Source organism: Acipenser ruthenus, chromosome 5 (genome assembly GCF_902713425.1).
Source record: "Acipenser ruthenus chromosome 5, fAciRut3.2 maternal haplotype, whole genome shotgun sequence".
NCBI classification, from domain to species: domain Eukaryota; kingdom Metazoa; phylum Chordata; class Actinopteri; order Acipenseriformes; family Acipenseridae; genus Acipenser; species Acipenser ruthenus.
Window position 1 is genome coordinate 63,099,335 of NC_081193.1, and position 12,366 is coordinate 63,111,700.

General features: G+C 38.3%; 1 protein-coding gene across 3 annotated transcripts in view; it reads left to right on the forward strand.

Annotated features, from left to right (window-relative positions):
* Positions 1–12,366, forward strand: part of LOC117403063 (fasciculation and elongation protein zeta-2-like) — an 88,538-nt gene that overhangs the window by 31,951 nt on the left and 44,221 nt on the right. For all 3 annotated transcript variants that reach the window (XM_059024358.1, XM_034004943.3, XM_034004946.3), the window contains exon 3: positions 4,782–4,898. In XM_059024358.1, coding sequence (XP_058880341.1) covers positions 4,782–4,898 — 117 coding nt within the window. The remainder of the gene's footprint in view (positions 1–4,781; positions 4,899–12,366) is intronic.

A 12,366-nucleotide genomic window follows, 5' to 3' on the forward strand; every position in this document is an offset into this window, starting at 1 on the left:
ATTTTTTAATGTATTCATTTTAGTAATTTATCATCAGTAATCTGTCACGTATCCGACTGCTCTAGTGCCACAGTAAGGACGGATATAAAAAGGAAGGGGTTTGGCAATTGCCTCCAAGTAGTTTTTCTAATTGGTGCAACAGAAAGATTGTCACTGGGGTGGGTTTTATTCTCAGTCGATCTGGCGCTTCATTGGTGCACTGTGTGTTTATGCTGTAGTAGGCATGGTATGGTATGCAGTCCTTACAGGGTAAGAAAGTTAATGACAAGCATTTTTTCTGACTTATTATATATTTTTAATAAAATGGCATCTCTAAACAAAGGAACGAGGCAAAGCCACTTTGGAAGTATTTTGAGGAACCGGACTAGAAAACCATGGTATGTGAATAATATGCCAAACAAAATTGCCATACCACAAAAACACAAGTTAAATCTTTTACCATTTGAAATGAAAAAAAATCAGTATTACTGTGGATTGAGTTACTGAATGCAGTAAAAAGCAAACATCCATAATAAACTAAATGTTCTAGATGGCGACTGACATTTATTTAGCCCTTAAATCCCTGTGAATACGTAAAACACTATTTTAACAGGAAGTTTTTTTTTTTCAATATTAATTCAGACAACACAGAAGTGTAAATACATTATGTATAGGCTTTAATTGACCAGTACACTTTTTTAAGCAAATAATTTGTCAACAGAAGGTGATATTAGACAAAAAAAAAGGATTTCACATTTGTGGCACCGAACAGTTGTCAATGTATTGGAATCTGTGCATTTGAAAGTCTGTAACATCTGTGAGCTGCATTTTTTTATTTATTTATTTTATTGGTTTTGTGTTTTTCTTTTAATATAACGTAAATAAAATAACAAGGTTTAGTTTAGTTTATTCACTTTGTTCCCACAGGGCCGGCACAGGTACATCTCAATGGTGCAGTACAAATACAAAGAGACATTTACTAAGATAAAAATAACAAGACCAAATTCCCATTCAATTTTTTTTAGATTCTATTAATTTTTTTATTTTTTTTTGTATTACATGCATGACAGCCGCTATAAGATAGTTACCTTTATTAAAAATGTGCTTGGATGAATCTACCGGTTAATCCGTTAATGCCCATAAATTAACCGCTCAAAACTTTGAATCGTGTGACAGCCCTAATTTCAATATATACTTTGGTGTGTACATGTTGTTCTGTGTTTTTTTTTTTTTTGTAAACATTTGTTTACTTTGTAGTTAAGTCTTTGCGATGTTAAAACATTATATAGGGGTTCTTTGCTTAGAGAATACTAGCCTTAGCCGTCGGTATACATCAAAATGTAATATAAAGAGTGTGTGTGTGTGTATGTAGATATGGATTAAATGTTTAAACGCTGACACCTGCATAGCCCATAAACGTTCAAATTTACCAAAAGCACATCCCTACTAACGGTGTGTCGTGAACCAAGCTCTGCTAGTAAAATATTATTTTAATTAGTTTTTTCATAATTCATATTTGCTGTGCTTTTAAAAACAACATTGCAGTTCAGAATCCTGCGCACTGCACCTTGCCTTTATTAAAACGGTAGCTATGGTACACAAGCTGTAGAACTATGCAGGGTGTTTTTTTTTAATGAACTGGAACAATTTTGCATTGAAGAATGGTCAAAAATCACTAAAGAATCATGCCAATCATTGACAAATATCCTAATCGTTTAAAAGAGGTTATTATTGCTAAAGGTGCCTCAACTAGCTATTCATTTCATTGTCCTTGTCAGGGTATGAATACTTTTTGAATAAGCATTTTTGGAGTTTTGCAAAAAAATTGCTGAAATAGTTGTAGACATCTATTGTCCTCATCCACAAAAGCAAAACTTTTGCTACAACAGATTTTCCCTAAAATTCTTTGTTTTTGAGAAATTTCTAGAAATTATAAATTTCCATTGGGGTATGTAAACTTTTGACTACAACTGTGTGTGTGTGTGTGTGTATATACAGTGCCGTGAAAAATTATTTGCCCCTGTCTTATTTTCTGCATTTTTGCACATTTTTCACATTGTATTTGGTCAGATTTTTTTGTGGGTATATAGAGGGAGTCTGAGAAAAAAAATGACACCAACGTTTGGTGGTGCTTTCATTTGTTTGGTGGGCAAGGTAATCAAACATGCAATCTTCAGGTATGAAAAAGTTATTGCCCCCCTAGTTAACTCAACCCAATTAAAGGGATAATTAGGGTCAGCTGTTTGAATACTTTGGTTAACAACCAGGCCTGATTTGGGCCAGCCCTGCCCAATATAAATCTGACTAACTTTGGCCCTTACTATCAGAGTGAAGTTGTCAGCACACAGGTTCTAGAGGCACATCATGCCACGAACAAAAGAAATTCCTGAAGACCTCTGGAAAAAAGTTGTTGATGCCCATCAGTCTGGAAAGGGTTACAAAGCCATTTCTAAAGCTCTGGGGCTCCACCGAACCACAGTCGGAGCCATAATGTCCAAATGGAGAAAGTTTGGGACAGTAGTGAATCTTCCCAGGATTGGCTGTCCTGCCAAAATCTCTCCAAGAGCAAGGCGTAAAATCGCCCAGGAAGTCACAAAGAACCCTAGAACAACATCCAGGGATCTGCAGGCCTCTCTCGCCTCGGCTAAGGTCAGTGTTCATGACTCCAGCATCAGAAAGACACTGGGCATAAATGGGATTCATGGCAGAGTAGCAAGGCGGAAACCATTGCTCACTAAGAAGAACATGAATGCTCGTCTCAAGTTTACCAAAAAGCACCTGGATGATCCTCAAGAGGTCGGGAACAATGTTCTATGGACAGATGAGTCGAAAGTAGAGCTTTTTTGCCGACATGGGCCCCGTTATGTCTGGCGAAAACCAAATGCTGCATTCCACACTAAGAACCTCATACCAACGGTTAAGCATGGTGGTGGTAGTGTCATGGTTTGGGGATGCTTTGCTGCATCAGGACCTGGACGCCTTGCCATCATTGAAGGAACCATGAATTCTGCTCTGTATCAGAGAATTCTACAGGAGAATGTCAGGCCATTCGTCCGTGAGCTGAAGTTGAAGCACAGCTGGGTCATGCAGCAAGACAATGATCCGAAACACACAAGCACGTCTACATCGGAATGGTTGAAGAACAAGAAATTTAAAGTTTTGGAATGGCCTAGTCAAAGTCCAGACCTAAACCCCATTGAGATGTTGTGGCAGGACCTGAAATGAGCAGGTCATGCTCGAAAACCCACAAATGTCACTGAGTTGAAGCAGTTCTGCATGGAGGAGTGGGCCAAAATTCCTCCATGGCGCTGTGAGAGACTAATCAATAACTACAGGAAGCGTTTGTTTGCATTTATTGCTGCTAAAGGTGGCGTAACCAGTTTTTGAGTCTAAGGCGGTGATTACTTTTTCACACGGGGGCATTGGGTATTGCTTAACTTTCTTTAATAACACCGTGTAACAAATTTATTTTTTTTTTTTTGGTTCCTGGGTAGTAAGTGTTATTTCCTAATTGTTTATGCCTCAAAAGTATAGAAAATGGCTATTCCCCACAAACTTTGCTTTTGTGACCAGGACAGTGATATTTTGAAATTTACCTATTTTCAATGAGAAAACGGGCGAATTTGTGTCTCTTCGTTCACATAAAGTCAGAAAAAAACAACATATGAATCCAAATTAACATGTATTTATACTAAAATAATACAAAAATGACTACAAAAGATTTAGAAGTGAGTAGTTTTTCGAGATTTACGATTATACTGTAAATCACTTTCACGAATCAGCCCCCAAATGTAGTCTCCCATCATGTTCTCGTTATACTGTCCTTGGTAGTGGCGTTCAAAGTCCAGTATATCCTGGTGGAAGCGCTCGCCTTGCTCCTCCGAGTACGCTCCCATGTTCTCCTTGAATTTATCAAGATGAGCATCAAGGATATGGACTTTGAGGGACATCCTATTGTGCCGTAGTTCTTCACCAGAGTCTCAACAGCCGTACTCATCATACTTCAAGGCTTCCAGCAAGGTCTTGATGCTGTTGTAATCCTCTTTGAGGTGCACCGAGTGAGCCAGGGGAAGAGACGGGTACTTGTTACCATTATGGAGCAGCACGGCTTTGAGGCTCCTGGATGAGCTGTCAGTGAAGGACAGTATAACGAGAACATGATGGGAGACTACATTTGGGGGCTGATTCGTGAAAGTGATTTACAGTATAATCGTAAATCTCGAAAAACTACTGACTTCTAAATCTTTTGTAGTCATTTTTGTATTACTTTAGTATAAATACATGTTAATTTGGATTCATATGTTGTTTTTTTCTGACTTTATGTGAACGAAAAGACACAAATTCGCCCGTTTTCTCATTGGAAATAGGTAAATTTCAAAATATCACTCCTGGTCACAAAAGCAAAGTTTGTGGGGAATAATAGCCATTTTCTATACTTTTGAGGCATAAGCAATTAGGAAATAACACTTACTACCCAGGAACAAAAATTGTGTTACATAGTGTAATTTGATACATATTTAATTTCTTTTTTGTGTTATTTGTTCACTCAGGGTCCCTTTTATCTAAAATTAGGTTTTGGTTGAAGATCTGATAACATTGTGTCAAAAATGCAGAAAATCAGACGGGGCAAATACTTTTTCGCTGCACTGTAGGTGATCTAGGAATGTGGGTTTGTGAGTGACAGCTCCAATACCAATCAAAGCCTTTATCTTCAACGCAAAGATTTTGAAGCCACTTGTAGCCAATCCAAGCTTAGTGATGACTCAAACTATTCCCTAATAACATTTACATTTTCTTTGCAGAAAATCGACAGTATAAATCTGGACTTGTCGGATGATGAGGAGTTGAGGGAACAGCTGGACATGCATTCCATCATTGTCTCCTGTATAAGCGATGAGCCACTTTTCACTGCAGAACAGGTATGTTTATCCCAGCCATTCAGTAGGGACTATCAATTATTTAGTACCCCAGAATAGCTGGAATAACTGCTACGGTAGTTCATTATATTTCTGAGCCAGGGGTAGGGACAGGTCTCTATTAACGCATAGACAAACGAGGCAGCTGCCTGGGGCCCAAAACAGACAACCCAGGCAGTGTGTCTCACTTGTTTTCACACAAAATCAAACTGGCTGAACCGGAACTTAGCCTTGCTCACTTTCACCAGTTTGATTTTGCTTGAATACAGCAAACAATGTCTCTTTGGGCAGCAAAGCATAAACATAAGAAACGGGAAGAAGAAGAGGGCATTTGAAATATTTTTACAAATTGGTGCTGAAAGTCGCGAACCGCCGAAAACCCTGAACCGCCGAAAACTCAATCCCGACCCTTTGTCAAAAACCACCTCCGTGTCAAAAACCACCTCCGATCAACAGTAAAGCAAGGAAAGCAAACTACCGACCAGGTAGCAAAAAAGGCACACTAACACTACAATGTAAATAAATAAATAAAAATAAATGTCTGATTTTGGATCAAAATAAAGGATTGTATTTTTTTATTATTGCTTTGTGGAAATATACTGGATAGCCTAGATGGAATTTAAGCAGTACCAAGTGACTGACTTGACGGATCTTAGATGGGATCTAGCAGCTGATGAAAACTGGCACAAAATTGCGCTCTTGTCTACACCTAATGGAGAGCCACGCTTTCCTACACTTGCCATGAACCACGTCAACACCATGACGTACGCACGTACGTAAAATGAAAACCCACTTGCAGTACCATGCCTTACCTGCATACGTCAAGTTTCCCATTTTCTATTCTATGATCGGTTTCTCAGTCTAGCGTTTCAGGTTTCATTCTCTGAGGCAGTGCTAGTACTGTGGAATGTGCAATGAAAGTCGGAGGAGGGCGTTTAGAAGACTGAGATATATTGTGGGAAGCCATTCAACTTTTACGTTTGTGTGTGTGAGTCTATATATAATTAAATGAGGATTTTTTGACACTTCTCTACACACCATACTCCACACTGTTAAGGGGGAAAAAGTTTTTATTGAGAAAAATGTATATATTAAAAATACAAAACCTGAAAGATCTCCACCCCCCTGAGTTAATACTTGGTGGAAGCACCTTTGGCAACAATTACAGCTGTGAGTCTTTTGGGATAGGTCTCTACCAACTTTGCACACCTAGATTTGGCAATATTTGACCATTCTTCTTTACAAAACTGTTCAAGCTCTGTCAAGTTCCTTGGGGAGCATTGATGGACAGCAATCTTCAAGTCATGCCACAAATCTTCGATTGGATTTAGGTCGGGGCTCTGACTGGGCCACTCAAGGACATTTACCTTTTTGTTCCTTAGCAACTCCAGTGTAGCTTTGGCTGTATGCTTTGGGTCATTGTCATGCTGAAAGGTGAACTTCCATCCCAGTTTCAGCTTTCTTGCAGAGGGCAGCAGGTTTTCCTCAAGGACTTCTCTGTACTTTGCTCCATTCATTTTCCCTTCCGATGAGAAACATCTCCATAACATGATGCTGCCAGTAGGGATGGTGTTCTTTGGGTGATGTGCTGTGTTGTTTGCGCCAAACATAACGCTTTGCATTTAGGGCCAAAAAGTTCCATTTTAGTTTCGTCAGACCACAAAACTTTTTGCCTACAGAATTTCCTGAGTGTTTTTTTGCATACTTCAAACAGGATTCAAGGTGGGCTTTCTTGAGTAATGGCTTCCTTCTTGCCACCCTACCATACAGGCCAGATTTGTGGAGTGCTTGGGATATTGTTGTCACATGCACACTTTGACCAGTCTTGGCCTTAAAAACCTGTAGCTCTTGAAAAGTTGCCATTGGCCTATCTGATCAGTCTCATTCTTGCTAGGTCATCCAGTTTGGAGGGATGGCCTGATCAAGGCTAGGTCTTGGTGGTGCCATACACCTTCCACTTTTTAATAATTGTCTAGACCGTGCTCCAAGGGATATTCAAGGCCTTTGATATTTTTTTATACCCATCCCCTGATCTGTACCTTTCAACAACTTTGTCCCAGAGTTCTTTTGAAAGCGCCTTGGTGCTCATGGTTAAGTCTTTGCTTTGAAATGCACTACCCAACAGAGGGAACCTACAGGAACTGCTGAACTGATCCTGAAATCATGTGAATCACTACAGTTTAACACAGGTGGAGGCCACTTAACTTGGTGTGTGATTTTGAAGGTGATTGGTTACACCTGAGCTAATTTAGGATTGCTATTACAAGGGGGGTGGACACTTATCCAACCAAGCTATTTCAGTTTTTATTTTTAATTAATTTTCTACAATTTTTTTTCACTTGGAAGTTGTGGGGTAGGATGTGTAGATAAATGAAAAAAATATATATTTTAATGCATTTTAATTCCAGGCTATAAGGCAACAAAAGGTGACAATGTTGAAAGGGGGTGTAGACTTTCTATAGGCACTGTATTATTTGTATATATATATATATATATATATATAACAAATGATCCAGCCTGCAAATGTGTCCATGTAAGTAAAGGAAAGACCTAAAGAAATGTAAGTACACAAAACTAGCTTATTTTGTTATGTTTTTTTTTAAATGTCAAATGTTTAAGTATCAGTTGAAAAAAAAAAAAAGCCCTGTAAATCTGTATGTCAGTTGAAACAAAATTGGATAACAATCAACATATGGTGTTCTTGTCCATATTCGAATTGTTGTATTTTTATTGAGGCGATTATCAAGCTATGCTGGGGGGCGGTGCGGTAGCGGGGCGTGTGTGTGTGCCTTTTATTTTACAGCAAGACGTTACACTATGTAACACGCTAAAGTAAAAAAAAAATGTGTTGTGTAGGTCTGTAGGTCTGTGTCACGGACCAGGAAGTAACAGAAACCAAAACAATGGATGGGAGGGGTGAAACTGAACGCAACGGCGTTCAGCTGTTTTTATTAACTAAATTAACCAAAAGATTTAAACAAACAAAACACAAAACAAAAAGGCGCGTTGGCCAAACAAATAAACAGAAACAAGTATATTTACATATAGCAATTGTTCTTAACTGTTTTCTCTCTCCTCGCTCTCTCTGCTCCCAGTACTCTCCTCTGTACACTCCTCCCAGCAGCACAGACAGCTGCAGGTTCTTATACTCTGGCCGAGGGGTTAACTAGCTGTTAATTATCTTATTACCCCTCGGCCTCAGTCTGCACAAGTTTAGTAAGGATGCGTGACTGTCAGCTAGTAATCAGTAGCTGATCAGCCACGCATCCTCACGAGGTTTTAAATTATAAAAACAATAACTACGCGGCGCTTTTATCTGCACCGCAAACAAAAATACAAATAATAATAAATAAATATATAGGGGCGGGACACTCCGCCACAATATTGTAATGTCTAAAAGATTTTTTGTTTAGTTGGAGAAAGAAACTGAACTAATTCTTAAATTGGTTAAATTAAATGCTCGCTCCTGCTTCTACAGCCTATTTTTATTACAGTAGAGCCTTAACAAGCAAAAATACTTGTTAGTTTAAATATTATGTTTCTTATTAGATCAAAATACTTAAAACATATTATTTCTCTTTAGAGAGTTTTGTCACTCTATTATTAGATCAGAATATTTTTTTTTTAATTGAAAATCTCTATGCTTAGTAACAACACAATCAAATAAAATCAAATAGGTCTTTTTAGTTTCAAATATCATTCCGTCTAAAAACGATTACCCTTTTTGTTTTTGCTAATTTGCAATACCTAGCCTCCGTGTTTAGTTCCACCAGATGCCTTTCTTTCAAGGTTATTATTATTATTATTATTTATTTTTTAGCAGACTTACAATTGTTACAAGATATCACATTATTTTTACATACAATGACATTATTTTTTACATACAATTACCCATGTATACAGTTGGGTTTTTACTGGAGCAATCTAGGTAAAGTACCTTGCTCAAGGGTAACCACTAACCACTACTCCACACTGCTTCCACGCGCAATAGTCTGACCGGCTTCCAAGAGTGTATGTGCACTAACAACAAAGGCACATAGACAAGCTTTTTTTCTAACATTAACACTTTTTTCAGTTTTCTTAGTTCAAATCATTGTAACCTATTCATAATTTGCTGCAATATTATTTATGCTGGTTTTATATTCTTTAAAACACAGTACAATTTAAAGTATTCTGAGTGTCAGTTAGTACTGGACTTCTTTCATTTTTAACTGTAATATGTTCATTCAACAATATTAATGTTATTTCTATAACAGTTTAACATTTATATATATATATATATATATATATATATATATATATATATATATATATAATATATATATATAATTGAAGCAATGCATAAAAAAACAGCGGTACTATTTGACAATGCTTCAACAAGTAGTGTTTTTTAATTCACAGGAAGTGTAATACAAGGACAGTATGCATATAGTCTAATGCTACTTTCCAAACAACAATTAAAGGCAACATAATAACGTACAGTTTATAATGCATCAGTAAATTCTTCTTTGGACAACTATAAAATATAACTACAGTACTGTGCAAAAGTTTTAGGCAGGTGTGAAAAAATGCTGTAAAGTAAGAATGCTTTCAAAAATAGACATGTTAATAGTTTATATTTATCAATTAACTGAATGCAAAGTGAGTGAACAGAAGAAAAATCTAAATCAAATCCATATTTGGTGTGACCACCCTTTGCCTTCAAAACAGCATCAATTCTTCTAGGTACACTTGCACAAAGTCAGGGATTTTGTAGGCATATAGTCAGGTGTATGATTAAACAATTATACCAAACAGGTGCTAATGATCATCAATTCAATATGTAGGTTGAAACACAATCGTTAACTGAAACAGAAACAGCTGTGTAGGAGGAATAAAACTGGGTGAGGAACAGCCAAACTCAGCTAACAAAGTGAGGTTGCTGAAGACAGTTTACTGTCAAAAGTCATACACCATGGCAAGACTGAGCACAGCAACAAGACACAAGGTAGTTATACTGCATCAGCAAGGTCTCTCCCAGGCAAAAATTTCAAGGCAGACAGGGGTTTCCAGATGTGCTGTCCAAGCTCTTTTGAAGAAGCACAAAGAAACGGGCAATGTTGAGGACCGTAGACGCAGTGGTCGGCCAAGGAAACTTACTGCAGCAGATGAAAGACACATCATGCTTACTTCCCTTCGCAATCGGAAGATGTCCAGCGGTGCCATCAGCTCAGAATTGGCAGAAAACACTGGGACCCTGGTACACCCGTCTACTGTCCGGAGAAGTCTGGTCAGAAGTGGCCTTCATGGAAGACTTGCGGCCAAAAAGCCATACCTCTGATGTGGAAACAAGGCCAAGCGACTCAACTATGCACGAAAACACAGGAACTGGGGTGCAGAAAAATGGCAGCAGGTACTCTGGTCAAAATGTGAAATATTTGGCTGTAGCAGAAGGCAGTTTGTTCACCGAAGGGCTGGAGAGCGGTACACGAATGAGTGTCTGCCGGCAACAGTGAAGCATGGTGGAGGTTCCTTGCAAGTTTGGGGCTGCATTTCTGCAAATGGAGTTGGAGATTTGGTCAAAATTAATGGTCTCCTCAATGCTGAGAAGTACAGGCAGATACTTATCCATCATGCAATACCATCAGGGAGGCATCTGATTGGCCCCAAATTTATTCTGCAGCATGACAACGACCCCAAACATACAGCGAAAGTCATTAAGAACTATCTTCAGCGTAAAGAAGAACAAGGAGTCCTGGAAGTGATGGTATGGCCCCCACAGAGCCCTGATCTCAACATCATCGAGTCTGTCTGGGACTACATGAAGAGAGAGAAGCAACTGAGGCTGCCTAAATCCACAGAAGAACTGTGGTTAGTTCTCCAAGATGTTTGGGCCAACCTACCTGCCGAGTTCCTTCAAAAACTGTGTGCAAGTGTACCTAGAAGAATTGATGCTGTTTTGAAGGCAAAGGGTGGTCACAGCAAATATTGATTTGATATAGATTTTTCTTCTGTTCACTCACTTTGCATTTTGTTAATTGATAAATATAAACTATTAACATGTCTATTTTTGAAAGCATTCTTAGTTTACAGCATTTTTTCACACCTGCCTAAAACTTTTGCACAGTACTGTATGTTTAAAGTAAGTGTCTCAGGCACGTCAGGTCCAATTTATTTTCACACACGCAGTTTATTTTAGACGTGCTGTTTTTAAAGTATTTTTTTTTCACAGTAAAACAGGTTTAAAAGGCACTGCATATCAACAGGACACTCAGTACTGCATCTCCTGTCCCGCCCCACCCCTTGTTCGCTGTATTTTTCACATACCTCTTCATAGTCGTGCATACTGATAAATCATCTCCTGATCACTCATTTTATCACCAAACTCCTCAATAATGCGATCCAAGTCATTATTTTATTACTATAACATCTCAAAAAGCTCTGCAAATGTCTGTGATATTCTTTGAGCGTGGGATGCGGAGGCAGCTATCTTGTTTGTTTATGGCCGTGTTATCTCTGTGGTGCTGGGGCTATGTGTATTGCTCAGATCCGCCCCCTTTTTTTTCAGCTGCTATCGGTCTCACTTGGCCATTTGAATGGTTTTCTCAGCTTTTTCCAGAGAAAAAACGACAAGAGACCTGTGTTTTACAGCTTTTTGATGGACCGGAAACGGAAAATTGTAATGTTGGACCTGGTCCGACATAGTACCACAAAGGCTTAAACTGGGACAGTATGGAAATATTGTGAATAGCATCCAATGTCAAATAACTACGGGAAAGCTGTCAGGTTTTTATTTTCACTTTGACAATGTTTGATCTAATATCATATTGAAAGTGAATGCAGATATTCAGAGTAGAATCTTTTACTTTGTCTCTGTAATGTAATTTCTACACAACAGGTATAGTTATTACATATCATATCAAATTCAGAGAGTCTGTTTTATTGCTGATTACTGCTGCAAATCTAGTCCCTTTTCTACCTAATAAACTGCATCTTCTCTCTTTGATTTCCTCTTTCCATCTTGCTCTTTCTCAATCTTGAACAAAGAAGACTACGTGGTCATCTGATTCAAGCATTCAAAATCCTAAAAGGTATAGACAATATCGACCCAGGGGACTTTTTTGACCTGAAAAAAGAAACAAGGACCAGGGGTCACAAATGGAGATTAGATAAAGGGGCTTTCAGAACAGAAAATAGGAGGCACTTTTTTACACAGAGAATTGTGAGGGTATGGAACCAACCCCCCAGTAATGTTGTTGAAGCTGACACCCTGGGATCCTTCAAGAAGCTGCTTGATGAGATTCTGGGATCAATAAGCTACTAACAACAAGCAAGATGGGCTGAATGGCCTCCTCTCGTTTGTAAACTTTCTTATGTTCTTAATCTCTGTACTATCCTCCAGTGTCCAATCTGCAAACCAGACCCTTCCCTTCTGATAACCACAAATAATACCGCAACGTTTAATTGTTATAAAATTGTCTGCTAAGAAATA